The following is a 15,350-nucleotide window of genomic DNA, read 5'->3' as shown; positions in this document are numbered from 1 at the left end:
TTACTACCTAGGGTTGTTCAAGTTATTCATGCTACACTTCCAGGAGTCAGCAGAGTATCTTTAGGCAGCTGGCAGCTACAAGATAAACTCATCAAGCAATGACTTATTATTCTACAATAACTTCCTATGGAAGCATTCCAAACTAGTCAGAAATTCATCCAGATTCATCACTATTTAGCCCAAACAGAAGAGCTGTTCAATAGCGCACAACAGCATTACATAAAAATTCTTTCCTCCAGCACAGTATTTATCATTAATATCGACCTACATCTATTACTGAGTTGTATTTATATAGGAAGCTTTTCCAAGAATAGCTTCACAAGCTATTAACATCCTATGGACAAATCTATTTAGCAGACTTGTCCAATAAGCTTGTAGCAAGTTCAAGCTGCTTAAACGAAATAAAATGAGACAGTCAGGTCTGAAATGTACAGAAGTCATATGAACCTACATTAGCAACCCTATTCAGGAAAAAAAACAAAACCAAAAACAAAAACAAACATACAAAAAAACTTCACAAACCACCCTGATGTTAACATCTCCACAGTATCACTATTAAGTATTTGTATATTTTAATACAGGTACAATAACTCACGTATTTTGCCTCGAACTTCTTGGCTAGCATTTCTACTTCATGACGCTCACGTTGTTCATCATTAAATGGATCTTCAGAGTGGACCAGCTTCTTCTGAAAAATGCAAAAGTTAATATTCATTCCATAAGAAACACACAGAGTGCATCTAATAAAAACTTACTAAATGTCAAACAATGCCCTGATGAATAATAGTAAGAATTTATACTAATAGAGTCCAAATACTTACTTTATTCTCTAAAAATTAGTTTGACTTGTCCAATTATCATTCGGTTACTTTTCTTCTAATGAGAATACAAACAGAAAAGAGACTCTCTTACATTTTCCCAAGCATTCCACTACAACCTCAACTGAACATGTAAGCATAAGAGAGAACTATTGCCACTTGAGGTTCAAAGAAAAAGAATTATCTGTATACACAATAGCTTTTCACTTCTGCTTGCATCGATGCCTCTTATTGGTGCCATGATCTTTCTAGATCAGACAAGATGTACCTGGTACTCTAATGTGAAGGGAAGAAACCAGAAGATTAAAAAGCTCAGAAGATTACAACCATAACTAGTAAAGTAACTCCTTTAACTCTTGAGTTGTTATTTTTTTATTCATGTAATTTCAGTACTCATAGCATGAATTCCACAAGATTGTCACTATGGCAGCCACAGGACAATATATTTAATCTTCCAGCTGTACTAATGAGCAGCAAATCCCACTTTTTTTTTTTAAGAAAGATGTTTTCACTTGTACAAAATCAAAGGTGTACAAACAGTTGTTTTTTTTTTGTTTGATTTTTTTTAAGGAAGGTATAGCAGAAAAACAGGGCTGCCTTCTTCAAACTAGAGTTCACATAATAGACAGAAATTGTTGGAAGTGGGGGGAAGGCACTAGGATGGTAAAATATGGTGGAATGGAGTTCCATTTTATGGAACTTTATAGATGGTAACTAACTTCACTGCACATGGACCACTCATTAATGAACACAATATCATACAGAACAAAGATTTGATAGACTACAACAGAACAAAAATCAACACTAAATTCAGAAATGCAAGATCCTTCCTCCACAGTATGAACAGCCAATGTATCGACTAAATGGTAACCAAATCATGATGAATTAGCTCAATAGTAGCAAGACCAATGTAATGAGGAAGGTAAGCTGAGCAAAACTGCGAACACCACACAAATATTTTACATTTACGAGAGAGTACTTAGAGAAAAAAAACTAGTAGAGGTTATAGTTACTCCTGAAACATAACCTTCCTATTTCCTGAGGCATAATTAAATATAAAATGCAGCTCAATTAGTGCAGCATTGCTTTCTCTACTTTAGCTGGGCAAATCTATTCCACATCTTTTCCTAGGCAAACATGGTTCTTGTTTTTCATTGTGAAATTAGAGAAGGTCAAGACTACAGGTCAAGTAAAATTTAGTACTTAACTTGCTTTTCTCCACCAAACTCTCAAAGCTGCAGCTGACTACCACTTTGATTAGTTAAGCACTACTGGAATCTCAAATTCAAGCAAGTTCTAGTTGTGGTGGTTTCTGGAGGCTCTGAGGGACAGCTCGCAGACTTTGCAGTAACTTTAAGACATTACTACTTCGGCATCTCTACAGCCTACACGACAGGAGCCCACTTGGGCTCCTGGCTCACCCGCTTCAATTGCGTCAGCAGAAAAGAGAACACACTTTCACTTCTGCCAGTTTTTAAGAGGCAAATAAACTCTTCAACCACTAACTTATTACCCACATTCAAAAGCTTCACATAGATAATTCGAACCAAAAGATGAACTCTACCAACAACCCTATCAAAGGATGTTCTCTTTATCAAGGCAAAAGAGCAGAAAAAGGACAGCACAAGTTTCTAACAAACATTTCCACTAGCTTCTGATTGAGTCTAGAAACTCTAATTCGCAATTAAAAAAAAAGCTGAAGTCACACTCATCCTGTCAAATAAGTTTTGGGACTCTCTGCTGTTTTATTAAGAGACCTATGAAAGCAATGTTAAAGGACAAAATTAAAGCACAGTTATTCCTGTGCACCAGCCCTTGCATTCTTGGAACAGCCTGCCCCTGGAGAACCTTTCTTGTTTGCTCCAGTTCCAAGCAACAAGATGGAAAGACAAGCTCCTGATTTTGTTGAACTTTAATGGGAATAGCCATAAGGAAATCGAGCAACTTCTTGTAAGGGATAAGGAGTCAACAATAGCTTTCAGAAAACCTAATCAATCTTCACACTACAAAAGCAGTTTGCACAACTAAGTTTAGATAAACTGTTTATTTTAAACTGAATCATTACTAAAACAACAAAAAATGTGGAAATCTGAAACTACACTTAAAACCACAGCATGAACTGCCAACTAGTTACTACCTACATGGAAAGAGCAAATCTCAGATTCTGCAGAAAACTGCAGAGAGTGAACATTTCTTAGTCAAGCTTCATTTTAGCAAGGTAGTTTTCTCTGTTGCATTAACTGCTGGTATAAATCACCATCACTATTCTACTGCACAAGCCAGATAAGTTATCCTTTCACAATTTTTTTCTATTTTAGGACTTTGAACAAGTTACACAATTTGTTGGTCTGAGAACAACCAGGGTAAAAGACAGACTCCTGTCACCCTAAGCCTCCTGCACTGTGCAAACTCTCCACCTTTATTTGCTTTAAGTATGAAGGAACCAGCATGCACTAATTTTATTGCTGGATAAAATTAATTTCCCCTCTTTTCTCATGCTGATTGATACAAGATTTTACGTCCTCCCTACCATACCAGAGTAGCTTTTCCAGCTTATACAGTAAGTTAAACTGACAGGTCAAGTATACATCAGGTTTTAAAAAAGAATAAAAGGCCAGAATCACTTTAAACGGTTCACAATTTATGACACTATTTTACATAATCATCTGATTGTTCCACACAGTCCAGCAATAGACAGGCCATTATGATCCATTCATTTCTGTCTGGACTCTACAGAGACCTGAAAAACATACACAATTTCTTATAAAGCAATCCTGTCACTATTTCTACCTTAAAAGGAACCTCTGATCTATATCGTACTAAAAATGCCCTAAATCAATGCTCCTCAGCAGCAGTAATGGAATTTGCATCAGAACTACAGAAAAGAGCCCTTTTCCTCCAATTATATGATAAACAAATTACCAGCCTACAGAAAAAGGGCATTTATGGAACTGGGAACTGCCAAAGGGAATTGTCAACCTCCACATACTGAACCACTTCTAACACTAACATGATTTTCATCTTCATACAGGAACTGCTCAGAAAGGTGGCACTTCACAGGGCAGCATGCTTATGCTACACCAGTTCAGAGGAATCACAACTGCTACTGTTTGCCCACAACAGCTGTAGGACAGGATGAACAGAAGGAACCTTTTAACTTGCATCAGAAATCTCAGAGGGATTAAAGTCACGGTCATTGATTTTTTTTCTGTCTTCCACATTTGAACACAACCCAGTGTGTACACCCCTCCTACTACAGAATAAAGAGTATGCCGCTAGATACAGTTCCAGCACCAACATCACCTAGGAACACTTTTGTTTGTAAAACAGAAGTTTTAACTATTCCCGAGTGCTGGATGTAAAAATCCAATGGTTAATATCAGTAGTGGTATCTGATGTTTGCTTTTATCACCAAAGCTATCACAACCTTCTAAGTTACTTCCATACCCCCTGCCCCTTCCAATAAGATGTAAACTTTCTCTAAAACTGTGTACTAGAATTAAGAGATACCACAACTATTTAAATTGAGCACAGCTTCACTGGTTTCCTCAAGTAAGAATGAGTGGCTTAAGTGTGACCAGCTTAAGGACACGTGTCTCTCCTTCCTACTTGAACTTGGGTCCTGTTGATTGGCTAATGCTTTTTCCTTCTTAAAGCTGTTTGCATAAACTTTACTCCTTCAAAATTAAAGTAGTTAGAGTCCCAAATATTTTCTGGTTAGGAGGAATAGGAAAAATAGTTTTTTTCTTGAATTAACTTCTTAACAGTTAAGGTGAGGTTTTAGTTTCAACAACATTAACTCTCCCTGTCCCCCAAGACTGCAGAAACTCATCTCCAAGTCTGCTAATGCTCACTTCACTGCTTCTTAAGATCTGTGGCAGAGCCGACCTAATAACTCTTCCTTTACCTGCACACAGCCTACAGACAATCTCGAAAACAGACTGGCATGGTAACAGTTTCGTTCAGCTGCCCATTAAAGCTCCCCGAAGGGAGGATGCAACCCTACAGCTCCCCAGGCAGGCAAAGGGGGCTGGGTGAGAAGGGGACAAGACACCGGCGCTCCCCCTGCCCGGCTCGCAAAAACCACCAGGGAAAAGCCCCCCGGGAGCCCTGGGCCAGCTCGGGGACAAATGCGGAGCTCCCCTTTTCCCCACGGGCCCGGGTGCAGCCTCAGGGCCAGGAGAAGCCCGGAGAGACGGCGAGGCCGCCGGACTTCCCTACGGGGCGCCGCCCCAGGACCACCCCCGAGCAGGACGCGGCGACCGATAACGTTATCGGCCAGGCCGGGGGCGCGGGCAGCCGCCTGCCGGGCTCTGGGCGGGGAGAAGGGAGCGCGGTGGAGCCCGGCCCGGCGGGAGGGGAGGGTGAAAGGGAAGGGGAGGTCCCGTACCCGCGAGTCCCCGCACAGGAGCAGCTCCGGGTAGCTGAACTCCACGCAGCCCTCCTCGGTGGGGTCCTTCAGCACCACCTCCAGGCGGACCGTCTGGCGGAGCGGGAGCGCCTCCTGCGGCGGCGACGGCTCCTGCCGGCTGCCCTGGCGCGGCGGTGGCGGCGGTAGCTGCGGCGGCGGCAGCGGCGGCGGCTCGGGCCGGGGGGGCTCCCGCTGCGGCTGCTCGGGCCGGCCGGGCTCGCGGGGCGGCTCCAGGCGGGCGGCGTTCTCGCGGGGCGGCGGCGGCTCCGGCCGGGAGAGCTCGTGCGGCGGCTCCGGCGGCGCCAACAGCGGCGCCTCGCGGCCCGCCGGCAGCGGCTCCGGTTCGCGGTCGCCCGGCTCCCGCTCCAGCGCCGGGCTCTCGCCCTCGCGGCGCCTCACGGGTGACAGGCTAATGAACGGCACCCGGCGCGGCTCCGCCATCCTCCTCCGCCGCCCCCCCGCCCCCCGCCGCCGCTCGCCAGCCCCCGCCTCACGCGCTCGGTGACACCGCTCTCCGCGCTCCCTCCCACCGGCTCCTCCTCCCTCTCCCCTCCCCCCTCCGCCGCCCGGTCGGAGCTGCCCCCTACGTTCTCCTCGCTGCCTCCACCCCCGCCATCTTGGCGCCCCCCCACATAAATAGAAGCAGGCCCGCAGGCCGCGCAAGCGCAGCGCGGACGCCGCCGCACCGCCCCGCGTCGCGTCGCCGTTGTTATTGCTCAGCTTCCCCCGCGACGTCAGCGCGGCCGTCGGCGGCTGCACGCCGCGCCCGCCGGCGCCCGCCCCCGGTTGCCTTGGCGATGTGCACGCTGCAGCCGCCGCCGCCTTAAAGGGTCCGCGGGCCGTTCGCCGCCCTCCCTGCAGCCCCGAGCCGCGCGGGGCGCCCCCGCCCGCCGGCGCAGCCTCGCGGGGCAATGGCGGCCGAGCCGCCTCCTCCCACCTCCTCGCGGCTGCCCGAGCGCGACCGTTGGCGCCAGGGGAGCGGCCCCGCGGGGATCCTGCCCGCCCTGAGGCGCGGGGCGGCCCCGCTGAGGCGGGAGGGGAGCACGGGACTGCTCGGCCCGGGCTGCTCCGTGCTGCCGGGGGCAGCCCCGATCCTGCCGAGGGCTCCCGCCGCCGGCAGCGGGTCTTGACGGGGCTGTGCAGAGCTCGTCTGCTCGGGGCGGCGTGGGATGGCTGCTGGGCCGCGGGCCTGCTCAGAGATGGTGATCCGAGGCCGCTTGAATTGAGTGGCTGTAGTTCAGTCCTGAGATAAAAACAGCATTAAATTCTAAACATAATCAAGAGTTCGGTTGTGGGGGAAACCGACTGTTTCCAGGCTGCAAGGGTGACTGTGAACACACCTCATCTCAGTGGCATCAGCACAGGCCGCATGAAGTGCTGCTGGATCAGCCGAGAAGATCAGGGTTTGACAAAATTGCTCCATAAAGGGTTGAGCCCAGCCTGCTCCTGCAGAACAGAGGTGCTCTGGCTGTCAGCCTGGCCTCTGAGGAAAGGCAACTCGTTCTGCGGCCATGCCTGGTCTGTAGGGCACCGGTTGGAGGGAGCGGCTGTGGACAAGGAAGGAAGAGTTGTCCTCTTGATAGGGGACAACGTGAGGAAGGCCACGTGTGAGCAGCAGCAACACTCCCTTCATGAGCAAGAGCTGCCTGCGAACAGTGCAAATGTTTTGGGCTGTCACCACCTACTTTGACAGACTGATGGCTGGTATTTCCAGATGGAGGTGTGCCACCGAGGCGCTGCTAGGTTTTCAGGAAGCTCTGAACATCTCCATGTGCATTGTATTCTCCAGCTTCATTAGGGCAGAGGAGACTCGTCTTTTTTTTTTTCTTTTTTTGCCCCTCCCCCCCCCCCCCTTTTTTTAGCTTCAGAAATACTGGTTAGGAGAGGTTTTGTTCTCTTTTTAAAAACGTACTCATGTTATACAAAGCAAATGTAATTTAGGTATGTATATTACTTTGGATAATTATAGCAGACCATTCTGTGCAGTGCATTACTCCCATTTTCCAAACCGCATTCTTCACAGTGCTTGATGTTTTCCTCTCATTGCATATTAAGCCTTTTGACTTGACTGCTTACTTTCACCTAGACACCGGAGAAGATCTGTGACACTTGCATGGTATTACTGAAAGTTATGATTTCACTAACTGGGAATGGAGGACATTCCAGGATATGCTTGCAGTACGACATCAGTGGAATGACTGACCTGATCTACAGAATATAGAGAGTCTCCTTTTGAAGCTTAAAAGACTTTTTGAGCTTTATAGTCAAAGGGACTTGATTTATCTGGAAACTTGGCATGTTCTAGTATGACTCAGTAGAGGTATTCCTCAAATAACTTTTTACTTTCAGTGTCATAATAAAATTATTTGCAAATCCCACTTGTTCTCCTGTTAAGAACTTCATACAGCTATTGGATGGTGCACATAAGAGGCGATGTATTCCTGGATTCAAACTGTATGAGTATCGCTGAGCTCCAGAACTGCGGATCCTGCCAGGAATATTCTAGTTCTCATCAAAGTTTCTGTGTAGTGTATGTCATCAAACCTTGTGACGGTAGAATGGGGCCTTTCCTTAGCAAAAGAGCAATTTATTGCTCATCAAAAAAAAGTTGTACGTGGAAATCACGGGTTCTCCTGCAGCTCTGCTGAATGTTTGTTTTCAATTACCAGATGGGAGACCAGACATTGAAACAAGTAGAACAAGAGTACAACAATTTTTATTCACAGGTAATAACTTGGACATATCCACGGAAAGGGCTGAAGATAAGCTGTGCATTTAAGTATCCAACCTAAAACTCAATTCTGTCTTTCAGTCCCCTAGATATGTATTCAGCAGTAATTACTGCAGGAGAGGTACTCCACAAGGAAATTAATTAAGTACTTTAAATGAGCTTGGTTGTAGTATGGATACACCTGGAAGCTCATCTTTGTCAGAGTTTTAGTACATTTTTTAAGTAGGAAAAAATAAGCTGGATAGGAATAACTCATCTGACCCATGACAGGGTTACTGAGAAAAACAGAATTAGTGATTGGAAATAGTTTCAGGTAACCATTTGTTCTGAGATTATGGACTTTGATAGTAGAAGCAGCCTTTCACAGCTAAGGTTTTCGTATATATTTACCGGTTTGTTTATATATCCCCTCTTCCTCTCTCTTCTGGGAGTTTAATTAGATGAATAAACCCTCATATTTATATGTTATCTAATCTCTGAGCATCTTGGAGCATGCACCTTCTTTTTTATGAACCTCAACATTTCTTCATGCAACTAGACAAACAGTAGTTCTGGATCTTTGAATTTAAAGTGACTTTAGCAAAGACAGTTTGCTCCGGATCTGAGTATCTGAACCAAATCAGAAAGGGACTTGACAGCAGATCCAAGCACAGCAGTTACTGGAATATGTCATCATTGTGTTTGGTCTGAGACACTGGAAGCACTCAGGAAAGACTCCCGAGAAACAAACCAACTCCACTGGATCTTAAGTTCTCAAATAATTTAGTTTTGAATACAGCAGAAGAGTTCCAGGCCTGCGCCGTATCAAACAGATTCAAGAGGAGTTAGACCCGTATTTTTTCATAATTGTTTTTCTGTTCTGCTACCTGTTTTTTTCTTTGGCATTTATCTCTGTCTTAGGTATTGTTTGTATGTAGTATAATGTACTGCACTTGTCAGTGGAGCACATAATAACAACAACAACAACATAATTTGACATGTTTTGCCAATTATTTTCTCCCAGAATATGACCATGCTAAAATAGTCCAACAAAGAATACAGATTCCTTCATTTTGTATGTTATCTGAAGAACATTTAATAATGAAAATTCCTCTTGAAAGAGGTACATTAATAGTTGGTTTTTTTTTTTTTTTTTTTTTTTTTTTTAATGTAACAACTGCAAAAAGAGAGTAATTTTGAAGTGAATTTGAAGCTGCTTTTTATTTCATTTGTGAAATCCAGGATGAACGGATCTACAGGTGGTACAGCCACATCAGGTTGTGGAAGGTTCTTGACCTGACTTTGTTTCAAATACAGAAAATGACTGAAACAGCCCGGAAAGCCACCAGAGGCCTCTGCCCGGGTGCAGGTGGGATCCTCCTGCTCTGCCTTGGGATGGCTCCTCTGTCTGGGAGGCAAACCTCCAGCACGCTCCTTTCCTTCTGGGCTGTTGGTGTTCGCTGTTTTAGAGCCAGAGCTCTATCCTGTGCTGCCACAGACCAGTGCCAGCTGCTCTCCTGGACCTGATGGGAGCTGCTGTTCCACCTGTACAGATTCCTTGGGGCTGGAGGCCCCACAGCAGCAGACCCAGAAGGCAGAGCTGCCCTCATGATCATCTGTGTCTGTCTCCAGGGAGTTTGTTCTCTGTTTCAAAGGCTGAACACTTCTGTGAGCTGTGAGGCTCTTGCCCTAGGATGGGGATGTGGGGGAAAACATATTCTGCTTGTATCAATAAGTTTCCTTTCTCAAGCTTAGATGGCACAGGATGGCAGTTTGTCTTCTGTTTTGCTTAAGGTGAGCACTGGGACCTGCACTGAGATAAGAGCCACATTGGTAGCCAGCTCATGCCTGTGCCAGTCACATTGAGATACTTCTAGCAAGTTTCGGCTTTTCTTTTTAATCTTTTTCTTTCTTTTTCTTTTCTTCTTTTTTTTTTTTTTTTTTCCCCCGATAGTGTCCTCATTTACCATGGGTTACTCCCTCACTGTATCCTCCTGGTGTCTTAGTTTCTTGTGGTCCAACCAGATGTCTTGTTGAACCTCATGGTGCTTTCACGGAAACTGCTGCCACAACTTCCGTTGGTGTGTTGGGAGATGATATGGCTACAGGTAGGATGGTGTTTGTGTAGCTTTTACTAGAACTGCTGCTGCATCACAAGAATCCGCTGCACCAACAATGTGGCTGGTGTTGCTGGTTTTCTATTTAATGAGGCTCTCTGAGTTCAAGTGTGCTTTTTTTTTTAACTTGTCTTCCCTCCTATGGTTTTACGAAGTTGCTTCCTGCCAAATACAGAATCAAGGAATAAAAAAACCCCTCTCTTCCCAAAACCAAGCACCAATGCCCTGCAAACCATTTGGAAAACTAATTTATCTACAGGATCCTTCCCCTTCCCCGCGCCCCCCCACTTTTCTTTTTAAATTAAAAATACTGTTTCCTGCAGAACATACCTCTAGCTTTCTCTCCTCAGGCACACATCCTTAGAGCTGTAACCAGCTGCTCTGCCAGATCCTTTAAAAAATGAAAGAACTCTATTCAGTGAAGTAAACAGTGCTTTAGAAGGACTGTAGGCAGGTAGAGAAATGCCACATATTGGGACTGGAAAGAGTGCATTAGCTTCAGGTAATTAGGATATACTTTGCCAGGGCAGTAATACTCATTTATCAAGATTTCAAGGCAGAGGAACTGTGACTGTGAACTTTATCTCATGCGTTAATATATTATTCCCCATGAACTCATCAAACCTTATTTCTTGGAGAACAAAAGTTTGAGAGTATGAGACACTGGACTCCTTTCAAGAAAAGCTTTGAACAAACCTGATCAAAAGTTCAATGTTTAAATGGCAATAGGAAGTTCTAAGAGTAGCAAGATTTTTTATGCGAAAGGTAGTTACTGCTCCTGTAACTGGAAACACGTTTTATCTTTAGAAGTGGATTTTGGTGCATCTTCACTTCCTGAAATGAGGAACATCTTCCAGTATCATGTTGAGTGCCAGGACAGTGTAAACAGCATTATAAGGTGGTACGTAGCTGACAAAACCAGAATGTTTGCCTTAATCTCTCATCAAAAATAAGCTAGAAACCAGGGCAAGTCTTCATGGTGGAAAAGTAAAAGGATTTGCAGGAGTGCCTGTGTTGTGGCAGCATGTGTGAGTTGCTCAGTCAAAGGTGGGGGTGTTATCTGTCATTTGTTCTGTTCACCTGCAGTTTCCCAATGAGATCTGACACAGCTTCTGTATGGCTGATGATTTTTGTGCTCTACAGAACATTTTAATGTTCTTTAAGCTAATAAATAGAAAAAGATTGTTGACTTAAAGGAACCTTAGAGAAAACTCAAAGCCTCAGCTGCTGAGTTTACATGAAACAGCAGGTTAGGAAGAAAAAAAGGATGAGAGAAAATGGAAAGAACTGCATTTTGGCCAAGGAATAGGAAGCTTCTCAAAGAAACTGCTGGGAAAAGCTTTGGATCCTGGAAAGGCGGTGAGATATTAAGACATTAAACATCAGCTCTTAAGTAGGTGCATTTACCAAGCAGAATGTGGGTCATTTGTTCCCTCAGATAACGGTAGCAGAGTTAGTTGTGACTAGCTAGATAAGAACACTTTTCTAGCTACATGTTATTTTTTACTTAATTGTTAATAATTGTTTCTGCTTCTGGTGTTAAGATTTCTTGCTGCAGCAAACATGCAACTTCCTAATGTTAAGGGTGAACTCAGTTGAGCCTGGCAAATAAGATGTAAACATCTTCAGCAGTAAGGATTTTAGGAGAAGTGGTGTGTGGACTCTGTGTCTTAACTGAAATTTGGAAATGTCAGCATCTGAGAGGTTTTCCCTGCCAAGTCCTGAAGATCAGTTTGAGGTCTAAAATCACTAGGAAGTTCCTCCTTGCAGATTTACCTTTTACTTTTCTAAAAAGAAGGAAGAAATAGAGTCAAAAAAGAAATATGTATATATGTACCTTTAAAGTGGTCACAAGAAAATTAAACCCACCAAATTACCAAAGATAAAACAACCTTTTAGCTAAAATCCTGGAATTTCCTTGTAGATATAAAGAACAGCAAAAGAAAAACACAGAATAGATTTTTGTACCCGACAACACACACACACACAAAAAGCTTTTTTATCATTAAATATACAAAGGTATAGAAAGGGGGCAGAATTCAATGAACTGGTGAAGAAATTTAAACTGAGGAGCATTTGCCTGTCACTTAAACTGCACTTAAGCTGAGTTTAAAATTGAAGAGGAGCTTCCTTTGGAAAGAATAGATTTCCTTAATGGTAGTTCTTTCACGGTTCACACCTGCTCATTTGACAGTGTAAAAGCACCTAGATATTTACAGAGATTGAGAGGGATTATGTGCTCTGGGGGGAAGTTGTCCCTCACATTTTTCCTCATTTGCACCATTTCTTTCAAGATTACTTGCAGCATGGGGTGCTTATCTGTGGTGCAAAGCCTGTTCCATCAAGGCAGCACCCCTGCAGGCAGCCGAAGGTGACCAGCCTGTCCGAACCTTTGCAGTTCAGTTTTGGTCTTGTCTCTGCATTGCTGTCTGCTGGTTTGATTCCTCCAATAATAATTAAAACCACACAAGAATATATGAGTCACGATTTCAAGTAGCTACCCCACCCACCTGCAGTGTGGATAAGAAAGATTGGCCTGTGTAGCAAAATCTAAGCTTGCATGGCAGTTTCTACACTAAAAGCAGTAGTAATGCTGTTTAGTGAGGTTAAAAGGGTCTGGAAGTGATTCTCAGCAATACAAAAGCCAGTGGGCCGTAGGTTTGCTCTTGCTGAGGGTTTCTCTTGTGAGTCCTGACCCAGGACAAGACAAACGCCTGTGAAAACCGAGTCAGTCAGACTGCAGGTCAGACTTGTCTTGGTCTCTCAACACTGTGGTATTTTTTGGGTTTTAGTGAAATACAACTATCTTCATAATTACCAGAAATTTATTTCATTTATTAAATACTACAGTATTTAATGTACCCTGTATAGTTACTGTTCAGGAAAAAACTGCCAAGCAATGTTCACCCTCCCAAAAAGGAGAATTACATGTAATATATATGTCAACTGCAATGCAAGCTTCTAGGAATCATGAAGACATAAAACCATACTGGGCTGTGACCTTGGAGGAATTTTATTTCTTTTTTCTGTAGTTTGTCCTTCAGCTTTCAGACTGATTTTCAATCAAAACCAATCCAATTTCCTAACTATTTTTTTTTAATTCCTCTCAGCACTTTTACTTGTATGAAGTTCTACATCTAAATAAGTGCACATTGTCACAGACAGCTGAGGGTGATTGTGTAAACAAATTACTACATTTTTAACATTCATACAAGCTTACGATCAGAACTGTCAGAAGCATACTTTGTATGTGCAGTTCAGCATTTTCATACTTCCATGATTTTATTTCCAAGCCAAATTGCCTTCAAAAGCAAAGCACATATTCATCACTGAGAATTAACTGCATACCGAGCTTGCAGATTCAACACAAAGCTGCTTTTGAGTTGCCACAGCATTAAAAATAGCATCCAAAAAATTACTTTTGAAAAATGATTTTCCATACATGAATAATTTAAATAGACAAATGGAATTTTATTAAACTCTGTTTTCTTACCACTTCAAGTTGTATTTTGAGAAGACACATGAAGTGTAAAGATTTTTGGTAGCATTAAACCAAGTGGATGATAGCAGCAATAGCAGTGACGATTTTCAGAAGAGGGTAGATGCTACATATCAGAAATGCTTGGGAAAACAAGCTGTGTTTTTTGTTGGACAGCTGTATTTCAAATGCCATTTTCCTGGCCTTTAAAGAACTCTCCTTTACATTGTTAAGTATTTGTAAAGTCAGATTTAACTTCTACTGAGTACTTATTCAAACACTTCCTCACTGTTTTAAGTGACTGAGTTAATTCTTAGCGTTGTGCTGATTTCTAGTCCTCCACAGGACTTTGCATATTTTACAAATTTGAATAAACCTTGCCTAAAATGCCTGCAAAGCAGAATGAGGCAAGTGATGCTCAGAGGTGGAGCAAGGGAAGGAAGCGGTGCCTGGAAAACCCAGGGCAGCATGTGGTGGTACTTAGGGTGGTAAGGCCGATCATGTTAGTGGATGGATGGGAAGGGAAAACACTCCGCAGGGAATGATGACGTGCAGAAATGAGAAGGGACACAGGCACTGGGTTTGGGGATAACTAGCTAAACTGAGTGGGAAATCTTGTAAAACTTGCCTCAGAAATTATTTTACTGTGACCTGAAAATCTCTCTTCTGCCTTTAAATGGTGGGGGAAACCACCGTTGTTTTATATAAATAGAAAACTTCCCAGTTTGTTCAGTGATGACTACGTTCAGCATATGTGGCATCCTGAATAAGTCAGGCAGAAGTAAGATTGAACTTGTAGAATACGAATATTATGATAACCACTGGTACTGGTAACATACCAGTCAGTTTAAGACCTTTATACTTTAATTTTTCTAAAGTTTTCTTAGATACAGCTATCACACATGCATTGACACTCAAGAGATACATTTACTTCATGTGATACCCATTAATTCACCAGCTCTGCAAAGTAAGAAATTGTGTTTTGTCTTATAATGGCCTCACTCACTGGCATGAGGCAAGAAGATGATGAACCAGTACCCTGAGAGTAGATGGGCATAAGGGTCCTCTCACTCCTAAGAAGGACTAAATCGTCAAATAAAATTATATGTGTTACAGTGCACAATTCAACTGTTAGAATTGAAGCACGGTTCTTTTACATGGGACATAAACCATCTCAACATTATTATATGTATTCTTGAAAGATGTTATTGTATATTACAGAATTCTGCTTTGTTGTATGTGTTTTTTCACAGAACTGACCACATGGAAGTTGCTGACAGTGATCAAGGAACAGATGGTGGAGTCTGAGGTTCATCACTCTTCCCTAGTTAAGGCCCAGCTTAAAGTGTGGTTTGAGGACTCCAAAAAAGCGACTCAACTTCTTGGTCCATGAAAGTGGAATTCAGAGGCAAGAGCATAGGTAGCGTCCCACTTTTCAGTTAGATTTAGCTGTATCTGAGAACTGCTACAAGCTACCTCATAGCATCTTTCCTGTCAAAATAACCTAAGTCCCAGGTTCCTGAAGATCTTGTAAAAACGTTTTTAAAGACCATTACCTATTTTACTGCATTATTTTAAATTATCTTAAAGAATTACTAATATAATGTGGGGCAATTAAGCACAATATATTGTGTAAGCATGAACCAAAACACAAGTTCTTTTTTTATTTGAAGAATACACTGTGTCTTCTCAAAAGTCACAGCTCTTACTAAATATAGATTTTTATTTTAAATCTATAAATAGATGCTAGTGTAATTCATCAGTTAAGCAGGACCCATAAGGAATTTAGGAAGTGTTCCTTGCCCAGAGGAAGGAA

At 43.1% G+C, this 15,350-nt stretch overlaps 1 protein-coding gene across 3 annotated transcripts in view; it reads right to left on the bottom strand.

The window, feature by feature from the left end:
- UBN2 (ubinuclein 2) overlaps positions 1-5,764 on the bottom strand; it is a 48,603-nt gene extending 42,839 nt beyond the window's left edge. For 2 of the 3 annotated variants that reach the window (XM_065858991.2, XM_065859008.2), the window contains exons 1-2: positions 5,209-5,764; positions 596-688 (exon numbers count right to left, since the gene is read on the bottom strand). In XM_065858991.2, coding sequence (XP_065715063.1) covers positions 596-688; positions 5,209-5,670 — 555 coding nt within the window. In that variant the 5' untranslated portion in view covers positions 5,671-5,764. The remainder of the gene's footprint in view (positions 1-595; positions 689-5,208) is intronic. The other variant, XM_065858999.2, reaches the window with a different exon arrangement.
- Positions 5,765-15,350: the final 9,586 nt, after the last annotated feature.

The sequence above is a fragment of the Patagioenas fasciata genome, chromosome 1 (assembly GCF_037038585.1).
Source record: "Patagioenas fasciata isolate bPatFas1 chromosome 1, bPatFas1.hap1, whole genome shotgun sequence".
In the NCBI taxonomy this organism is placed as follows: domain Eukaryota; kingdom Metazoa; phylum Chordata; class Aves; order Columbiformes; family Columbidae; genus Patagioenas; species Patagioenas fasciata.
Note: the sequence above shows the minus strand (reverse complement) of the source record. Positions and strands in the feature narration are given on the sequence as shown.